Source organism: Eptesicus fuscus, chromosome 3 (genome assembly GCF_027574615.1).
Source record: "Eptesicus fuscus isolate TK198812 chromosome 3, DD_ASM_mEF_20220401, whole genome shotgun sequence".
NCBI lineage: Eukaryota > Metazoa > Chordata > Mammalia > Chiroptera > Vespertilionidae > Eptesicus > Eptesicus fuscus.
Window position 1 is genome coordinate 111,654,466 of NC_072475.1, and position 21,782 is coordinate 111,676,247.

The following is a 21,782-nucleotide window of genomic DNA, read 5'->3' on the forward strand; positions in this document are numbered from 1 at the left end:
TTAATAAAAGGCTAATATGCAAATTGTACCTATGGGCAAGAGTTCAACTGACCGGGAGTTAGATGTGCGCTGACCACCAGAGGTGGTGCGGAACATGGCAGGCATCAGCGACGCGGCACTGACGGGTGGAAGTGGAAGTGCTTCCAGATCCATGGGCCCAGACGAGAGAAGGACCACAGTGGGATGGTGGAGCAGGTGAGCGGGCAGTGCCAGGACAAGGTGGGTGCAAGCAGGGGCCAGTCTCCCCGCAGATGGTGGTGGTGGTGGGGGTCGGGGCTGGCAAGTGGGTGGCACCAGGCTAAGGTGGGTGCAAACAGGGGCCCTGATTGCCCAGCTGGTCGCCTCACAGATCAGCCCTGATATCTAGCCAAGACTAGGGATCTTACCTGTGCTGAATTTGTGCACCAGGCCTCTAGTGTATAAATAAAATAAAATATGCAAGTGTGAAGGGAGAATCTTATCTCTTGTGATTTGGGGCATTTTACTATAGGTTTACTGACTAATTGTTTATCCTCTTTTTGTATTGTCTATTAATATCTATTTATCTATTGTGTTGTTTACATTTTTCTTGTCAATTTATAAAAAAAAATTTTGTTTATTGTAGACAATCCTGCATCCATCCTCTGATTTACATTTTTAACAAATCTAACCCTTGTTTTTAAACTTAATTTCATATATATATATATATATATATATTAGTGGCCTGGTGCACTAAATTCTTGCACTTAGAGGGGGGTCCCCCAGCATGGCCTGTGCACTGTCACAATGCGGGAGCCTTGCTATCGATTGCCCCAAAGAGGTAGGCCCCGCCCTCCCATTCAGGGATCCTTGATGGATTGCCCCAAAGAGGTAGGCCGGAACAGGGGGTCCTGCCTCTGCAATGCATGGAGCCAGGAGGCAGGACCCCCAAGACCCCCACCCAGGCCTCATCGCACAGAGCCAGGAGGAGGTGGGACTCCCAGGCAGGCTCTGTGCCGTGCATGCAGTGTCAAGCCTAGCCCCACACACCTGCGTGCACCTGCTGTGCACACAGCCATCTTGTGACGGCATGAGGGCATCACGGCATTACGACCACTTAGGCTTTTATTAGTATACTAGAGGCCCAGTGCATGATTGAATCATGCACGTGTAGGGTCCCCTACACGCTTTCGCTTTTTGCGGTGGAGCTGGGTGCCTGTCCACTGGTGCACCAGGCCTTCCAGAAGCCTCCGGCTTGGCGAGGCTTCCGAAAAGGCCTGGTGCCGGAGCAGACAGGCACCCAGCTCCCCCGCTTTTGATGGTCCACTGCCACTGAGGGGGGCTACCCTGCTGTTGAGAGGTGCAACGGCTGCTGAGGGGGGCTGCCACGGACACCTGGCTACCCTGCCATTGAGAGGCGCAGCTGGGTGTCCGCAGCAGGCCCCCTCAGCGGCCGTGGATCTGGCCGTTGAGAGGCACAGGGGGCAGGAGTCCCGCCCCCTGCGCCTCTCAACAGCAGGGTAGCCCCCCTCAGTGGCAGCGGATCCGTGCCTCTCAATGGCCGGATAGGCCACCCCGAGTCCCGCCCCCCAGCCTCCCGCCGCCCAATCGTGGGCGTATCGGAGTGATGGTAATTTACATGTTACTCTATTATTAGATAGGATATATATATATGTGTATATATATATATATACACATACACATACACACACACACACACACACACACATATATATATACATATATATATATATATGTATATATATATATATATATATATAAATATACAGTCCTCAGGTTACTTCAGACTTGATGTACCTTGTTTCGTGGTTACGTCGCCATTTCCCTTTTATTTATGTAAAAAAAAGTTCCGTCATTTCAATGTATGTACATATGTGCTTTATGTTTTTTATTATTTATTTACCACAAGTAAAGGTCAGGAATTGTTATCTTTCTTTTAAATTTATTTTACTGTTTCACTTCATTACTGCTGTGTATGTGCTCCATGTGAATGATGTAGGTGCTTATGTAGGTGGGTTCTGACTTGTGAAAATCGCGTTAAGTCGTACCATAGGAAGGGATTTCCAATGTAACCCGAGGACCTACTGTATAGATATGGATATAGATAGATATATAGATAGATATAGATATAGATATAGATATAGATATAGATATAGATATAGACATAGACATGTATATAGCCATACAAAAATTTTAAATCTTATATGGTCACGTATATCTATTTTTTATTGCTTTTGGTTATCTTAATTATGAAGGTCCTCCCCAAACCTTCTACACCTTCTACTTTATTGGTTCTTTTTTATTTTTATAATTAAATTTATAACCCACCAGGAAATTTATTAGCAAAGGATAAGAACAAACTATTTTCTTTCAATGACAAGACAGTTTATCATCAGAATTTATTAAGTGAACTATTTATTCCTTGCTAAATTGAAATACTATGCTTGCCATACATTAAATTCCACAAGTAATGGAATGTATTTCTAAATTCTCTCCTCTGTTGCATTGACCAAACTATATGGTTTTACAAGCAGTACCTTATGATATGATTATGTCCTCTGTTATAGAAAAATGATCACTCATTCTCCTTCATCGTATTTTCTTGCTATTATCTTACGTTCCTTTCATATGAGCATTAAGTTCTTTTCATTCAATTTTTCAGAAGTTAGAATGTAATCAGAATTATGTTAAATTTATTATTTTTTAACTAATATATTTATGATACTAAACCTGTCCTATCCCAGAGTGTTATGTCTTTTTTTTTTAATTCTTTATTGTTTAAAGTATTACATATATCTCCTTTTTCCCTCATTGATCTCTTCCCTGCCACTCCCACACCTCAGCACATGCTGCTCCATGCTTCTGTGACTCTGGTTCTATTTTTGTTCATCAGTTTATGTTGTTCATTATATTCCACAAATGAGTGAGATCATGTGATATTTAGCTTTCTCTGACTGGCTTATTTCACTTAGCATATGCTCTCTAGTTCCAAATGGTAAAAATGCTGTTGCGAATGGTAAAAATTCCTTCTTTATTACAGCAGTATAGTATTCCATTGTGTAGATGTACCAGTTTTCTAATCCACTCATCTGCTGATGGGCACTTAGGTTGTTTCCAAATCTTAGCTATTAAAAATTGTGCTACTATGAACATAGGGGTTCATGTATCCTTTATGATTGGTGTTTCTGGTTTCTTGGGACATATTCCGAGAAGTGGGTCAAATGAAAGTTCCATTTTTAATTTTTGAGGAAACGTCATACTGTTCTCCACAGTGGCTGCACCAGTCTGCATTCCCACCAGCAGTGCACGAGGGTTCCTTTTTCTCCACGTCCTCGCCAGCACTTGTCCTTTGTTGATTTGTTGATGATAGCCATTCTGACAGGTGTGAGATGGTACCTCATTGTTGTTTTGATTTGCATCTCTTGGATGATTAGTGACTTTGAGCATGTTTTCATGTGTCTCTTGGCCTTCTGTATGCCTTGTTTCCAAAAGGGTCTGTTAGGTCCTTTGCCCATTTTTTGATTGAATTGTTTATGTTCTTTTATTAAGTTGTATGAGTTCCCTATAAATTTTGTAGATTAAACCCTTATCGGAAATAACCTTGGCAAATATATTCTCCCATGCAGTAGGCTTTCTTGTTGTTTTGTTGGTGATTTCCTTTGCTGTGCTGAAGCTTTATATTTTGATATAATCCCATTTGTTTATCTTCTCCTTAGTTTTCATTGCCCTAGGATCTGTATCTGTAAAGATATTGCTATGTCAAATGTCTGCTACTTTGCTGCCTATGGATTCTTCTAGGATTTTTATGGTTTCCCATCTTACATTTAGGTCCTTTATCCATTTTGAGTTTATTTTTGTGTATGGTGTGAGTTGCAGGTCTAATTTCAATTTTTGCATGTATCTGACCAATTCTCCAAACACCATTTATTGAAGAGATTATCATGACTCCATTGTATGCTCTTGCCTCCTTTGTCAAATATTAATTGAGCATAATGGCTTCTCTGTTATGAGAATAATGGGTTCTCTGTTCTGTTCCATCAGTCTATATGTCTGTTCTTGTGTCAATACCAGGCTGTTTTGAGAACAGTGGCTTTGTAGTATAGATTGATATCTGGTATTGTGATCCCTTCAACTTTGTTCTTCTTTCTCATGATTGCTGCAGCTTTGTGGATGTTGTACCAGCCTTGCATCCCTGGAATAAATCCCACTTGGTCATGGTGTATGATCTTTCTAATGTAATGCTGGATCTGATTTGCTAGAATTTTTGTTGAGGTTTTTAGCATCTATGTTCATCAGGGATATTGGCCTGTAGTTCTCTTTCTTTGTGGTGTCTTTATCTGGTTTTGGTATTAGGGTAATGCTGGCTTCATAGAAAGATCTTGGAAGTTTGCCTTCCTCTTGATTTTTTTGGAATAGTGTGAGAAGGATAGGTTTTAGTTCTTATTTTAATGTTTGGTAAAACTCACCTGTGAAGCTGTTGGGCCTTAGCCTTTTGTTTGCTGGAAGCTTTTTGATGACTGCTCCAATTTTCTCCTTAGTTATCAGCCTGTTGAGATTTTTTTATTTTTCTTGATTGAGTTTTGGAAGGTCATATTTTTATAGGAATATGTCCATTTCCTCTAGGTTTTGCAGTTTGTTGGAATAGAGTTGTTCATAGTTTTGTGTTTTTTTTTTTGTTGTTTTTTACTATCTTTTGTATTTCTGTGGGATCTGTTGTTATTTTGCCTCTTGCATTTATGATTTTGGTTATTTGGGTCCTGTCTCTCTGGTTCTTGGTGAGCCTTGCTAGAGATTCATCATTCTTGTGTATCCTTTAAAAACAAACAAACAAACAAACAAACAAAACCGAAAAAAAACAAAACAAAAAAAAAGAAAAACAGCTCTTGGTTTCATTGATTTTTTTTTTGTCTTTATACCATTTATTTCTGCTATGATCTTAATTATCTTCTTCCTTCTGCTCTCTCTGGGCTTTTCTTGTGGCTCTCTTTCTAATTCTTTAAGTTGTAGAGTTAGATAATTTATTACCAGTTTTATTTGTTTTTTTTGCAGTAGGCCTGTAATGTTATGAAATTCCCTCTCAGACTGCTTTCACTGTGTCCCATTGGTTTTGGATTGTTGTGTTTTCATTGTCACTCTCTTCCAGGTTGTTTTTAATTTCTTCTTTGATCTCTTTGGTAGCCCAATTATTGTTTAATAGCATGCTATTCAGCCTCCAAGTGTTTGAATATTTTTATTGTTTTTATTGTAGTTGATTTATAATATTATGCCATTGTGGTCTGAGAAAATGCTTGATATGATTTCATCCTCTTGAATTTGGAGAGACATTGCCTGTGACCCAATATGTGGTCTATCTTTGAAAATGACCTATGTGCACTTGAGAAGAATGTATATTCCATGGCTTTGGGGTGAAATGTTCTGAAGATGTCAATTAAGTCCATCTGATCTAGTGAGTCGTATAGGACTGCTGTTTCTTTGCTGATTTTTTTTTTTTTTGTCTAGAGGATTTATCCAGTGATGTCAGTGGGGTAATGAAGTCCCTTGCTATGATTGTATTGCTGTTGATCTCTCCCTTGATATCTTCCAGAACTTTTTAAATGTATTTGGGTCCTCCTGCATTGGGTGCATATATGTTTACCAGAGTTATATCCTCTTGTTGCATCGATCACTTTAGTATTATGAAGTGGCCTTCCTTATCTATTGTTATGGCCTTCACTCTGAGGTCTATTTTGTCATATACAATTATTGCTACCCCAGCTTTTTTCTCATTTCCATTTGACTGAAAGATATTTTTCCATCCCTTCACTTTCAGTCTGTGTGAGTCTCTTGTTCTGAGGTAGGTCTCTTGTAGACAACATATATATGGATCATGTTTTCTTATTCATTCAGCCACTCAATGTCTTTTGATTGGAATATATAGGCCATTTACATTTAAAGTTATTGCTATGTACGTTTTTGTAGCCATTTTTATTTTTTGTGCCTATGTTTTTTCTCCCCCCACCCCTTTTTTTCCCCTCCTTTTTTCTACAGTCCCTTTATAATTTCTTGCATTGCTGGTTTGGTAGTGATAAACTCCCTTAGCCTTTTTTTTTTTTTTTTTCTGGGAAGCTCCTGATTTTCCCTTCAATTTTGAATGATTGCTTTCTGGGTAGAGTATTCTGGATTCAGTCTCTTGCTTTGTATCACTATGTTTACTTCTTTCCATTCCTTTCTGGCCTGATGTTTTTCTGTTGAGAAATCCTTTGATAATCTAATGGGAGATCCCTTGTAGGTAACTTTCTGTTTCTCTATTGCAGCCTTAAAGATTATCTCTTTGTTGATAATGTTTGCCATTGTAATTACGATGTTTCTTGGTGTGGGTCTCTTTTGGTTCATCTTGTTTGGGACTCTCTGTGCTTGTGTGACTTTCTTCTTCTGGGGTCGTTTTCTGACATTATTTCTTCAAATACATTTTCTAACCCTTGTTCCTCTATCTGTCATTCTGGCACCCCTATCATCCGTATGTTGCTTCATTTCATTTTGTCCCAAAGTTCCCTTAGGCTCTCCTGCTGTCTTTTGATTTTTTCTCCAATTTCATTTCAGATTGTGTGTGTTTTGCTTCCCTGTCTCCTAATTCGCTAATTCTGTCCTCCGCTTCTCCTAGTCTACTGTTGAAAGCTTCCATATTGTTTTTTATTGCTACTATTTCACTCTTTATTTCCTCCTGATTCTTACATAGATTGTTGATTTTCTCATCCATCCAGTTTATGAACCGTATGATCCTTATTCTGAATTTTTTTTCTGACATATCACATGTCTCCATTTCATATAGTTTTTTTTCTCGTGATTTCCTCCTTTTCTTTCCTTTGGGGCTTGTACCATCTCCCCATATTTGCTCTCACCAAAGGATCTAGGTGTTGAGTTGCACAGGGCATGTGGCTTCAGTGGTAGGCTGGGTGGCAGGTCGCACAGTCACGTGTGGCGGCTGCTCCTCAGGTGGTCACGAGCAGTGTCTGCTCCTTGGGCAGTCTCATGCAGTAGACCCTCCTTGGGTAGTCGCAGGATGGCTATTCCTTTCACAGTTTCAGGGCAGTTGCTCCTTTCATGTGTGCGGGTCATGGCCACTCCTCAGGGGATTGGTGGCGGCGGCCACTCATTGTGTGGTCAAGGGGTGGCCACTTATTGCGTGGTCATGGGATAGTCACCCATCACATCATCACCAGCAGCACCCACTCATCGCGTATCACATGCGGTGGCAGCTCCATGCCTGGTCATGGGTGGCCTCTGCTCCTCGGGTGTCCTCGGGTAGTCATGGGCAGAGGCTGCTCGTGGGGCAGCTGCTCCTTGGGTGGTTGTGGGTGGCAGCTGCTCCTTGTGAGATTGTGGGGCTGCTGCTCCTCACGTGGTTGTGGGGAGGCTGCTTCTCTGGTGGTCGCGGGGTGGCTGCTCCTTGGGTGGGGGGCGCGGAGCACTGCTCCTTATGTGGTCATGGGTGGCAGCTGCTTGCTTGGCTGCTGGAGTGGTCATGGTGCCTGCGGCTGCTGTGTAAGGCTCAGTTGTTTACACATGCAGTCACTGTGCCCGGGGTTGCAGTGTAAGGCTCGGCTGATCACACATGGTAGCAGAGCCTGGGGCTGCTGTGTAAGGCTCAACTGTGTGTGCACTCAGTCTTGGACAATGGGTTTGCTGCGTAAGGCTCAGCTGTTCTCACGCACGCATGCAAGCAATCACTATGCCAGGGCTAAAGCATCTGTCTGGCAGGAAGGGAGTGTGCTCTGGAACTCACAGTAGCCCTCAGCTTGGGGTGGGTGGAGGGGGGCTGTATTCCCAGTGTCCTTGGGTCAGCAGCCAAGGCAGCAGGTCCCTGAATAGAGTGACTATAGGATCCTGGTTGCTGTCTGGGTGGAGGTGAGGCTGGGTTCCCAGTCACAGCAGCTCTCCCTTTCAAGATGGTGTGGCCTCTGCAGCAGAGCCAGTGCTCTAGGAGAGATTACAGCAGTAGCAGAGGTTTCCTGGCTATTTGAGCCTGGTCTGCCAGCCCCCGAAGGTCTTGTAAGATCTAGCTGTCTCTCACTCAGCCACACACACACACACTACATGTCCACACACTCCCTTTTTGCTCCCTCACTCACTCACACTCTCTCCCTCACTGCTGTCCTCCCGGCTACCATCTTGGAACCAATGAAAAATTATTTAAGTCTAATCATTTTTTATGGAGTCTTTAGGGTTATTTATGTACAATATCATGTCATCTGCAAATAATGACAGTTTTACTTCTTCTTTTCCAATTTGGATGCCTTTAAGTTCTTCTTCTTGTCTGATCACAATGGTTATCACTTCTAGTACTATATTGAATGGGATTGGTGAAAATGGGAATCCTTTTTTTGTTCCTATTCTTAGGGGAAATGGTTTTAGTTTTTCTCCATTGAGTATGATGTTGGCTGTAGGTTTGTTGTATAAGGCTTTTATTATATTGAGGTATAATCACACTATTCCCATTTGGCTGAGAGTTTTTTATCAACTGGGTTGGATTATGTCAAATGCTTTTTCTGCATCAATTGATATGATTATGTAATTTTGTCTCTCAATTTGTTTATGTGATGTGTAAAGTTTATTGATTTGTGGATATTGCATCCCCAGAAAAAAATCACACTGGGCCATGGTGTATATGACCTTTCTAATGTAATGCTGAATCTGATTTGCTAGGATTTTGTTGAGGAGTTTAGCATCAGCTCTTCAGGCTGCCTTTCTGGGTGCAACCTCTCATGGCTGTGGACTTAGATCTAGATTCCCCAGCCACCAGCAGCCCTGTGGACCTCCCTTCCACAATCAGGTGTTACTTAGCTACAAGTAGGTATGTTCATCAGGGATATTGGCCTGTAATTTTCTTTCTTTGTAGTGTTTTTGTTATGACTTGGGGATTAGGGTAATGCTGGCTTCATAGAAAGAGCTTGGAAGTGTGCCTTCCTCTTGAATTTTTTGGACTAGTCTGAGGGGGTATGGTTTTGTTTCTTCTTTGAAGGTTTGGTAAAACTCCCCTATGAAGCTGTCCAGCCTAGGTTTTTTGTTTGCTGGAAGTTTCTTTTATTACTGCTTCAATTTCATCAGTAGTTATATGCCTATTCAGGTGTTGTTTTTTTATTCTTCCTGATTGATTTTGGAAGTTTGTATTCTTCTAAGATTTTGTCAATTTTATCTAAGTTTTCCAGTTTGTTGGAGTAGAATTGTTCATAGAATATTTTTACAATACTTTGTAATAATAAAAGCATAATATGCTAATTAGACTGGACATCCTTCTGGACAACCTTCCAGATGAAGCTGGGGCTGCAAGGGAAGCCTGAGTCCTAGGTGCCTGCTGGTGGCTGGAGGGAAGCCCGGGTCCCGGGTGCCAGAGTTAAGCTGGTGTCAGCAGCTCGGGGAAGGAAGGCCTACTCTTGCATGTATTTCATGCATTGGGCCTCTAGTGAACCATAAAATGCAAACAACAAATACACTGATAAAGGGGAAGATATAATCTGAAGAGGCAGAGCTTATATACAGAAAGTAAGGTTAAAGTATTGAATAAATATGGGAAGGACAATGTTTCAGTTTAGAGGAGGTAGGAAAAGAGTGAGTGGATAAGAAGAAAAGAATAAAACACACATAAAATAATCAATAAATTTAAAAATTTTAAAAATTCAAAGATAAAATAAAAAATTAATTTATCTATTTATTCATTTATTTTTGGAAAAGGAGAATAAAGAAGAGAGCAGATAGGCTTGAGTTTAGTGAGTGAAACTAATTAAACAATTAGGAGAAGAAGAGAGGAAGAGAGGAGAAGAAAAACAAAAGCATAAAGAAATTGGCTAGTAAAGAAAGAGAAAAGAGAAGGTTGCATGGACTTGGAGCATGAGAAAGGAAATTAGATATATGAGTAAGCCAACAGAGACCAAAATAATAATAACATGTCAAAAAAGCAGATAAAGAAGATCAGTTTTTAACAAGGGGTAAAAAGAAAGGAGAGATAAAACTAAAGCGGTACAGGAGAGGAGAAAACAGGATGAAAAAGGGAGAAGTGAAAAAAAGGGTGGGGAAAAAAAGAGAAAAAAAAAAACAAGATAAAATAAAATAATGATAAAAAATAGAATGAAGAAAAAAATAAAAGATAAAACAAAACAAAACAAAAAATTAAAGGGAAAAATATTTAAATAAAAGATAAAAAATAAAAAAGTGAGGTGTCATTCTCTTCAGCCGAGTTTAAATGCCACATGAGGGCTGGTTTAAGACCTCACTCTTCTGTTCTGTCTGGCACTTCTCAGTTTCCTGTTAGGTAGTCAGCACTGTGTTGAAGTTCCAAGTGATCCACTGCTCCTCTTTGTCTGTCTCCACAGCCTTAGCTACAAGTAGGTAGAACTAATCTGCCCACTTTGCCTGTCTGCCTGCTGTCAGTCTTAATCACTCAAGCGTCTGTTTCTGACAAGAGCTTTAGTAGGGGATATTTCTGTATTGCTTTTGGGGACTGAAAGGCCCCTCCTCAACCCAGTCCGAAAGAGCTTCCTGGGGTTATTCAGAGTCTTTATTTCCTCTGCAAAGCTGGAGGCTGTGTGACAGCACTACCTGCCTGAGGCTGCTGGGAGGGGCTGGCTCTTCAGAAGAAAAATGGCTGCTTAGGTTTAGAGGGTCCCAAATGTCTCAGTGCCGGATTCCTGGTCACCTCTCCCTGTCTGCTCTCCTCCACAGCCACTCCCTAGCCTCCACAAAACTGCACCTCCACCTTCACTGCAGCCTCAATGAGTGTTTGTAATTAAAAGGTCCTATGAACTGGGTTTAGCAAATAAAAGCAAGGACAAAACAGAAGCCAAACAACCATGCAACTGCAAGTTTCTCTCCCCAGCCCCCCTCCAGCACCACGCAGCTCAGGCAGCTCTTCAGGCTGCCTTTCTGGGTGCAACCTCTCATGGCTGTGGACTTAGATCTAGATTCCCCAGCCACCAGCAGCCCTGTGGACCTCCCTTCCACAATCAGGTGTTACGCCTGCCCCAAGAGATGCGGACTTGTTGCAGTGCAGGTTCCTTCTGACCTTCTCATTTCAGGTGGCCTCAAGTCTCTCTCTCCAGCCCACATCCCTGATCCTACCATTCTCCAGGAGTCATCTGCCCTTTCTAGCTGTGGATTGTCTGACCAGTTATGTCCAATTCACCAATTCTGGGTGGATGTTATTCGATTTACTTTTTCCTTCTATTTGCTCTGTGACAAGGTTCAGGACATGGCTGCCTATTTGGCTGCCATTTTGAATCCTGTCCCACAGAGTGTTATGTCTATTAATTTATTTTTATCTGATTGCATTCTTCATAAAACCATATAGATTTATCATATAGAATTTCTTCCTTTTTTGTTAAGTTTAATCTTGAGTAATTTATAGCCATTTTTACCAATAGGGAGGAATACTTATATTTTTAGGGGCTGATTACTTAAGGAAAACTATTTATTTCTATTTACCTTTTATCTAGTCATTTAACAGTATTCTAGTATTAAATTTAGGTGTTTGTGCTTAATGTATGTGGGTTTTCTTAGTGTAAAATCATAGTGCAAATGAGATTATGGTAGCTCATATATTTATTATATACCAACTAGAGGCCTGGTGCATGAATTCATGCATAGGTGGGGTCCCTCCAGGTAGCCTGCAGGGATCAGGCCCCAGTTTGCACCCCGAAGCTCACATCCCCAGCTCACCTCCCCAGCCTTGCAGCCCCACAGCCCCACCTGGCACCCCGCGGAGGCTTGGAACCGTCCCCTCACCTGCTCCACCATCCCGTTTGTGGTGTAGTCAATCGGGGCTGGGCCTCTCACCCAGCTCCCTCAACACCTGGGACCCAGGAAGTGACTGCTGGTCACTGATTGTAGGGTGATCAGGCCCCCGCTCACACCCACCTTGGCCTGGCACCACTCGCTCACCTGCTCCACCATCCCACCATGGTCCTGCTGTCATCAGGGCCCATTGGGGCCAGCAGCGCCTCCACTACTGCCCGCTGCCAGCACTTCATCGCCAATGCCCACCATGTTCCCCACAGTCCCCTGGTGGTCAGCACACATCATAGCAAACAGTCAAACTCCTGGTCTCCCCACCAAAAGACCACCTGAGTGGTCAATTTGCATATTAGGTTTTTATTATATAGAATAGACTTGGGGTTTTTTTCCAGCCTACTTATACTGCAAAATTATAATGATGATAAGAGTGAGAATATCTACCAAGTTGATGATTTCAATTGAAACAGTAGCAAATATTCCATAATTTAAAACAATATTACTTTAAAAATATTTCATAATTTAAAAAGACATTTCTATTGTTTTTCATGTCATTTTCCTGTTCCTACTTTGCCTAGAGCAAGAATCAGCATACCTTTTTTCTGTAAAGGGCCATATAGACAATATTTAAGGCTTTGTAAGACATATGGTTATTGTGACAGCTACTCAATTCTACCATTGTAACAGAAAAGTAGTCATAAACAATATATGAATGAATGGACATATTTGTGTGCTAATAAAACTTTATTTAAAAATACACAAGGCAGGAAGATTTGTCCCACTGATCATTATTTGCTGAATCCCAATTGAAATTTTTATTAGGATTTGAAACTTAACTTTTTAAAAGGAAGAATATTATAGTGGTCAAGAGTTCAGACTTTGAAGATAGAATGCCTGAGTTTGAAACACATCTCCACAATTTCTTATCTGTGTAATGTTGGATAAAGTACTTAACCTTTCTTTTATCAATTGTTTTGTGAAATTTTCAAAAAATAATAGTAAATACTTTGCAAGATTATTATGAGCATTAAATTACCTGTCAATCATAAAGTCTTTGTATGTCATACATATGCTAAATGTTACATAAATCCTTAATTAGTAAATAATAAGATATCTTTTCAGCAACCAGTGATATGAGCATTTGTTTTGAATTGCATCAATTTTCTAGTATTTTATACTTTACTAGGGGCCCAGTGCATGAATTTGTGCACCTTGAAAGGAACTGTGGGCCACAAGGCTGTGGTGGGCACAGGGGTGGGTCTTGGCCCATCCTCTGTGACCCTGCCTGGCCCCTCCTGCCATGGCCCCCCCATCCCCTGTCTGCTGGCAGCCCCGCTCCCGCCACTGCTGCTGCCGCTCCCACTCGCTGACAGCACCAGCCCAGCTCGCACCTGCTGACTGTGCGGAGTGATTGGGGCCAGCACCGGTAGTGGTGCGAGGGGCCGACGCTGTCAGCAGGTGCAAGCAGTGGCTACTGCTCTGATCACCCCTCAGGAGCAGGGGGAAGTGGAGAAGCCCTCAGGGATGATGAGGGCCGGCAGCTGCTGCTTGCACCTGCTGATGGCGCTGAGTGATCGGATATGATGCTGGGCACCCGCAGCAGGTGTGAGCGGTGGCTCCAGCGCCAGCAACAGGTGTAAGTGCCAGGCAGGACAGGGGCACGCAAAGAATTTTCAGTACAGCAGAGGCTCGCCCTGATGACAGCGACCGGTGCCCCGCCTTGGTCTGGCACCCCTGCTCACCTGCTCTACCATCTCACCATGGCCAATGCTTGCCATGTTCCACACACGCCCCCTGGTGGTCAGCGCACATCATAACAACCGGTTCCGTTATTCCAGTTGTTCCACCGTTCAGTCTATTTGCATATTAGCATTTTATTATATAGGATTACAGCATATTGTTTTGATGCTAATCTGGGTTTATGTGCTAGTGTATATTTGGGATTATTTTGAGGGGTTGCATTGTATTGACATTATAGGTGAATCTACAGTATTCTTTTAAAAATATCTTTAACTTTGGAGGGGTCAGTTGGGGGAAAAGGAGACATATGCACTAGTAAAACTTTAGACAATAAATAAAAAGAATATTTTTAACAATTATTGTTAAATTATTGGTATTAAATTTATGTATTTATACATTTAATTCAAATGTAATATACCATAACAGTATCCACACTTATCGCTCAGGAGAATCCACAAGTTTTAGGATCTGTGTGCCAGGAAACTGAGACAAAGACCAAATATTATAACAAAAGACTCTCCTATAATTCTTATTTCAAAAAGTTATAAGAGCTTTAGAGCTTTATCTCAGGAACCAAAAACAAAAACTAAAGTGACACAAATGAAATTAGTGACACAAATATGAATTTATTATTTCAAGATAGAAATAACTTTATTATATGGATTTTCTGTTTGTAAAAGGTTAACTAGAACTTAGTTTAAGATTATCTAGTCCTGATATCTTTTCAGTTGTCACTATTCATATTTCTTATTCTTTCCATAAAAAAACCTGTGTTTTTTTTTACTTTTTTGCATGATTATTGGTAAAGTTTGAAATTTCTTGCTATAGGAATAAAAAAAGGAAATATTAATATCTGTTAAATCTAGTGCTACGTTATTGTGGCTCATAAGTTATCCTCTGTATTTTTCATTTTCAAAATTTTTCAAAATTAAAAATAAATTTAAAAAACAAAATAAGATTACTTTACAAGCTACAAATACTTACATTACAGCTATTAGCAGATAAAACACTAAAGAGTGCACAAGATTTATTTAGTCTGTTTTCCCAGAACAGTGATGTATAACATAAAACCCCTAAAGATCAGTGGCTTGAAACAACAGGCATTTGCTCTCATGCTATGCGTCTGCAGGTCAATTGTGTCTCAGTGGATACACATAGGCTCGGCTAGATGGCACTGATTTAGGCTTGAAGTTGGCCTCAGGCCTGTTCCAAGTATGCTCATTCTAGAACTTTAGCAAGAACTACATGATTTTCTGGTGGCTGATCACTGGAGAGCAAGAGCCAGGCCAAACCGCTTAGCCATGTTTAAGGTCTCTGCTCGCTGTCATATACACTAACATTCCATTGGTCAAACAAGTCACATGGCCAAGCCTAAGTATCAATGTTCAGAGAAGAATACTGGGCCTACAGTGGGAGGGGTGGATGAATATTGATGAACAGCAACCCATGCTATCACAGTTTTCATATTAAAAGTATATTTCAAGTTTGTTAAGAACTTAACCACCCACACCGGAATAAAATGAGTCAACTGTTTTTAGTTTCCCCACATTTTTTAGCAGCTCCAACTTGAGCTGTGGCTTCAAAGGATGTTGCTGTCACATGTGCTACCTTGTGTACATTTGAAAAGGACATATCTCTTCCTGGGTTGACACAACCCTACGTGTACGCACCATGGTGAGTGTGGCTACCATCAGCTGCCATATGCCCACTTGGTGAGGCGCAACTGTCCAACTCTTCATAGTGGTCCTGGGGTTTCCTCAGGCAGAATTGTAAAATCAAAAAGAATTTACTTCAGAGCTTTTTTTTCATACACCTTTCCTATTTTATTGTTCCCTCACTCTCCTGTTGTCCAGTCTTACCCCAACCCTGGACCTGTGGCATCCCTATAAGTTACTTATTAGATACTTTCCTTCACTCAAAACTGCCAGTCCTCTTTCCCAGGCCCTTAGCACTTCCTGTTTGTCTGCTGACAATGAGTGGTAATGTCCCCCCCATCACGTGTAATCACTTAGCCTATGTAAACTCTGTGCTTGTCTTAAAGCAGATGTACATGGGGTTTAGTTTGCTACCTTTCTTGTGGCTTCTAGAAACGTAATCTAAAAAACATTTAATGTTTGTATCTTTTCCTGCTTAAATTTTGTTTTAGATCACTTCAAAGGATTCAGTACTGTGTCTTAATGTACAATATAAAATGTTACATATTTCAGTGAAACTACTTTCACATAAGTTTTCTGTAGCAAAGATACAAGTTTTTTCATGTATCTATAGGTACAGGAATTTATATGCATCTAATGAGTGATATAAAATATTACATGTAAGTTTAATAATTTTTTTTCATTTTATTCCAAATTTGAAAGTTGATTTATTATTTTCTAGAATTTTTTAAGACTGTCATTTTTTTTCAATTTAGATCAAATCTCTTAATGAAGAAAATGTGGTTGGCAAGATTTCCAAGCGGTGGACTGGTTTTGTGAGAGAAGCATGTACAGATTACAGTGACTTTGACATCCAGTTCCCTTTAGACCTTGACGTGAAAATGAAAGCTGTGATGCTTGGTGCATGTTTCCTCATTGTAAGTCTATTCTTGCTAATCTTGATTATTTCTTTAATATCACTCTGAAAGATTCAATAAAGTGTATCTTTTTTAAATGACCTGCTTAAACTTATAGGTTTTATTCAAAGGGTGCCCCATTTAATCCTAGCTCTGAAATTCCATTTTCTCCTGATGGTCTGGATTCACAGGTGACTAGTTATCTGGAAATTCTACAGTTTCACGTGGCAATAGAAGAGGCTCTGGTCTTTGGGGCTTTTTTCTAAAAATCAAAATAGGTACACTCAGATATGGACTAAGGTGGAGTAGAACCCATTGAAATGGGAAGATTTCATCCTGATTCATTATTAAATTAAATGCTCTACTACTTAAGTGTGAACTGCAATAAAAGTGCATCCAATCCAGCCACCAGATGGAACTGCCAGTTGACACACATGGGATAGAGCAGTGATTCTACACTTGTCTTCCATTACATGACTTAGGGAAATTTTAAAAACCTCAAGTACCAAATCAGACCCCCATTCTATTAAGTCAGAAGCTCACACATTTGTTGTTTTGCTCCCCAGGTGATTCAATATGCAGCCAAAATCAAGGACACCTGGAAGACAGCAACTGTTCTCAATCCTAGCTGCACAGTAGGAACACCTGTGTAGCTTTTTAAACTCCCTGTAACAAGACTGCACCCAGATAGTGAATCAAAATCTCTGGAAATGGGACCAAGCTTTAAGCTGTTAACCTTTCAGAACTCACGGGCCATCAGTTGTCTGCGGACCACTGGTTGGTACTGCTGGTTTAGATCACTCAAGCATAGTTTGGAACCACTAAATGAATATCTGAAATATTTATTTGGGGATGCACTCAGAAAAAAAATAAAACATGAGAGAATATACAGCAAAAGGATCCAGTTCCTTCAACCAACAAATGTCAGGAAAATAAAAAGATAAAAATAAAATTCAACCTAGTAAAATTTGTTGACTATGTTTGCATATTGATTTGAATAAATCAATTTAAAAAACATTTACAATGCATTTAGGGGAATTTGAACCTGGCTATTTAATGATAATGAATTAAGGTTGGATTTTTTTGTTTGTTTTTGATTTTTAAATTTAAATTTTTAAAAATTTATTTTTCAAACATAGTTGACGTACAATATTATATTAGTTTCAGGTATACAACATACTTATTAGACATTTATAAACCTAGTGATGTGACTTGCACAATAAGTCTAGTACCCATCTGGCACCATACATATTTATAGAATATTATTGACTATATTACCTATACTGTACTCTACCTGTCCATGACTATTTATATAATTAGCAATTCATACTTAATCCCTTTTATGTTTATCGCCCATTCTTTCAACCTCCACTAAAAAATTAAACTGTTTTTCAAGCTGTGGTGATGATATTATGGTTGTGTAAAAGCAAAACACCATGCATATCTTTTAGGGGCACATATTGAAGTAAACCAGTATAAAATGGTATATCAGGGTTTTGTTTTAAATAATAGGGGGAGGGCAGGGGGAAATAGGGGATGCAGTAATTGTTGAACCAAGATTGGTCATGTTAATCATTCAAGCTGGGTGAAGGGTTGTTGGGACTTTATTATGGTATTCCATCTAATTTGGGATATGCTTAGTATTTTCTATAAGTCTTAATATAACCAAGGTTATTTGTAAAAATTTTTCCATTAAGCATTCATTTCACATAAAAAGTCAAATCTAACCTTGTGTAAACATTTCAACTAACAGCTGGGTAATGTGAAATATATGATGTGTTTGAGGAAGAGAGTCTTAGGTGTTTCGATTGATAGGAAATGGGACTGGGGTGGTGGTGGGCTTATTGGTAAATTACTAAGGGCTTCCTCTAAAAGGCCTTCAAAGATCAGAGTTGTAATTCATTAAAATTGTTTCATTAAATGTTGATTTTAAATTAGGTATAATGTAATAATATAAATCAAAGGTAAATCTTGGTGTCTGTGCGAGAAATGAATTTGAGAGGTAAAATTGCAATAGTGCAATCGCTAGTAATTGGCAATAAGGATTAAATTATTTCTGTTGAAGGTATAAAGGAAAATGATAGATTTGGGAATTATGAATTCCACAGGGTTTGGCTGAAGTCATAGGGGTAGGGGTTTTTATTGACACTGATGAAATAAAATAAGTTGGGAACACAGTGGACAAAATTGGAAGACGAAGCTAACATAAAACATTCTATCTCTTAAGAAAGCTGTCATTCTTATGACAATTTTTTTTAAATTTTACATGGAACTCTAGTCATAGAAAAAGTTCTATTACTAGAGAGGGACTAAGAAAGTTGAGTAAGAAAGATTGAAAGAGGAAGATTTCTAGTGAACTAGAAAAAATGAAATATATTGAAATTACCAGATCATTAAATTCATGCAGATATCAACAAATGAGTAGAATTACAGGATTTAATTGCAAATAAAATAGAGTGCTGAAGGTAGAGCTTATATAGCTATTGACTTTTCACAGATTTAATTATTACAGTTAAATTTTCTTATTTAACAGACATATTACTGTTTTCCTCAGAACATTTAGTATTTCTACATCAGGTAATTACCTGTTTTGCTGCTGAAAACTCATTTCTGTATTTTTGTTTTTATCTAGGATTTTATGTTTTTTGAAAATAATTCATGCCCTCAAATATTGGGTTCATTCCTGAAAGCAAGATTGTGTTAGTGTTTTAATGAATGTCTCAAAAGTTGAAGTTCTATACTGATTGGGACTGTCTAAAAGAAAAATCAGTGATTTTTAAAAAATAATTATACAATATGTGAATTACTCTGTGATTCCTGTAGTTCAGGTATGTGATTTCACTTTTAAATTATATAGTTTATTTTCTGTATTATTGCTTATAAAAAGTTTTACACATTTTCTTTGAATGCCCATTATGTATTTGGGAGAAATGACATAGGACATTTTACCTTTAGACATGAAACTTCTTATGCAAAACTACTTTGAATTATAGTCTAATTTATTTTCCACTTTTATAATAAAAATAGATTATTACTATAATTATAAAATTATACTTTATTAAATCTAGTTATAATATACTTAATTTATAACAAGTAATATTATTTTGCAAATAATGCATATTCAAGAGTTAAATACTAACAAAATTTCAGTCTCCTTTATAATTATGTTCAAATAATACTTAATATACATATTATCAAGAAAATAAAATTCAGAATTTTCACTATATTTAACTTCTTCTGTAATCTAAGCTGGTACTATAAATAAAATTTTCATACTGACAAGACAGTAAGTTACCAATTTTTTATGGTTTTGAGTGGACAAAGACATGATTCTGTTCCAAAGAAGGACACATTTTAAAGACTCACTCTAAAACTGGGGTATTGTTATAATTTTTGAAGTAATTTTTAATATGGAATGATTAGCTCCTACATTCTATCATCCATTGAACATAAAAAACTCTAGGTGTTAATAGATATGCATATTCCTTCACAGAGTAAAAACTTCAATAGTAGTCTATATTACCTATATAATAAAAGCCCAGTGACAATAACGGCAGAATGACCAGAATGACTGCTTGACCAGTCACTATGAGGTGCACTGACCACCTCTTGGTCCCTTTCCCTGGCCAGCAGGCTCCGATCGCCCGATGGCAAATGGGGACCTGGAGATGGGTGATGGGGGATGTGGGCGGCACCAGGCCAAGGCCCCCGCCCTGCCAGTTGCCCCACACATAGAGGGCGACCTGTGGCAGGGGCAGGGCATGAGCAGGAGGGACCAGCCAACCTCTTGGTCTCTCCCCCTGGCCGTCAGGATCCAATAACCTGATGGCAAACTGGGAACCTGGGTGGGTCGCAGCTGGGGGTGGGGCTGGCTGCTAGCAGCCGGAGAAGATGGCCCTGATCACAGGCTAGGCCTAGGGACCATACCTGCATATGAATTTCATGCACTAGACCTCTAGTTTATAATAATAATCAAATAACTGAAATAAAAAGTTGATGACATATTTCATAATATATTTTATTTCTTTTTATTTAATTTATTTGGGTGATACTGGTTAACAAAATTATACAGGTTTCAGGTGCAAAATTTCACAACACATGATCTGTGTACACTATATTGTGTTCAGCACCCCAAGTCAAGTCTCATTTCATCACTATTCATTCCTCCTATAACCTTCTTCCACCTCCCTCCTCCCCCCAGGCAATCACCAGACTTGTTCATGTCCATGAGTTTTTTTTTTCTTTTTTGCTCAATCCCACCCTCCATACCTACCCCTCAACCCCTTCTCAATAGCTGTCAGCCTGCTTTATATCTATGAGTCTGTTTCTATTGTGCTTGCTAGTTTATTTTTTTCATTAGATTCCACCATATGAATGAAATCATATGGTACTTGTCTTTCTCTGACTGGCTTATTTCACTTAGCATAATGCTCTCCAGGTCCATCCATGCTATCACAAAGGGTCATATTTCCTTTCCATTATGTTAATGTACCAATGCTTTTTTTAAAAAAAAAGTGTGCGTGTGTGTGTGTGTGTGTGTGTTGATTTTAAAGTGACTGGAAGGGAGAGGGAGACAGAAAGAGAGAAATATCAATGTGAGACAGAAACATTGATCGGTTGCCTCCCACAGGCACACCATCTGGGGATTGAACCTGAAACCTGGGAATGTGCCCTGAGCAGGAATCAAACTGGTGACTCTCTGGTGCATAGGACAATGCTCAACCAACTGAGACACACCAGCCAGGGCCACAGCTTTTTTAACTATTTATCTACTGATGGACACTTAAGCTGCTTCCAAATCTTGGCTCTTATACATAACACTGCAGTGAACATAGGGGTGGGTATATTTTTTTGAATTAGTGTTTCAGGTTTCTTTGGATATATTCCCAGAAGTGGAATCACTGGGTGATAAGGCAGTTCCATTTTTAATTTTTGAGGTAACTCCATAATGCTTTCCACAGTGGTTATACCAGTCTGTATTCCCATCAACAGGGTTACTTTTTCTCCACATCCTCACCAACATTTGTTGTTTGTTGATTTATTGATGACTAGAGGCCCGAGGCACATCGTACATGGGTAGGGTCCCTAGGCCTGGCCAGTGATCAGGGCCGATCGGGGGCCTTCTGGCTGCTTGCTGGGGCCTTCCTTCATTCTTCACTGCCCCCTGGTGGTCAGCACATGTCATAGCGAGCGATCGGTCTCCCAGTTGAACTCCCACAGGGACAATTTGCATATTAGCCTTTTATATATATTGATAGCCATTCAGATAGGTGTGAGGTGATATCTCATTGTGGTTTTATTTTGCATTTCTCTTTTTTTGTTTCTTGTTTTTTTCCCAAAAATCTTTATGATTGAGAGTATTACAGAGGCCCCTCTCCCACCCACCATTGCCCTCTTCCACCAGGTTCCTGCCACACCCCAGGTCTTCACCACCCTATTGTTTGTGTCCACGGTTAATGCATATATGCATATAAATTCTTTAGTTAATCTCTTCCCACTGCCCCGCCCTCCTTCTGCGATTAATTAGTCTGTTGCATGTTTCCATGCCTCTGGTTCTATTTTATTCATTAGTTTATTTTGATTATTACATTGCTTGTTCGTTTATTTTGATTTTTGTTGTTGTTGTTGTTAATCCTCACCTGAGGATAATTTTCCATTGATCTTTGGAAAAAGCGGAAGGGAGAGGGAGAGACAAAGAAAGAGAAACATCTATGTGAAAGAGGCACATTGATTGGTTGCCTCCTACACATGC

General features: G+C 39.6%; 1 protein-coding gene across 2 annotated transcripts in view; it reads left to right on the forward strand.

Moving 5' to 3' along the window:
• Positions 1-16,968, forward strand: part of LOC103303596 (phospholipid scramblase 2-like) — a 101,552-nt gene extending 84,584 nt beyond the window's left edge. For both annotated transcript variants that reach the window (XM_054714118.1, XM_054714119.1), the window contains 2 exons: positions 15,890-16,051; positions 16,597-16,968. In XM_054714118.1, the coding sequence (XP_054570093.1) occupies positions 15,890-16,051; positions 16,597-16,683 (249 nt within the window). In that variant the 3' untranslated portion in view covers positions 16,684-16,968. The remainder of the gene's footprint in view (positions 1-15,889; positions 16,052-16,596) is intronic.
• The last annotated feature ends 4,814 nt before the right edge of the window (positions 16,969-21,782 follow it).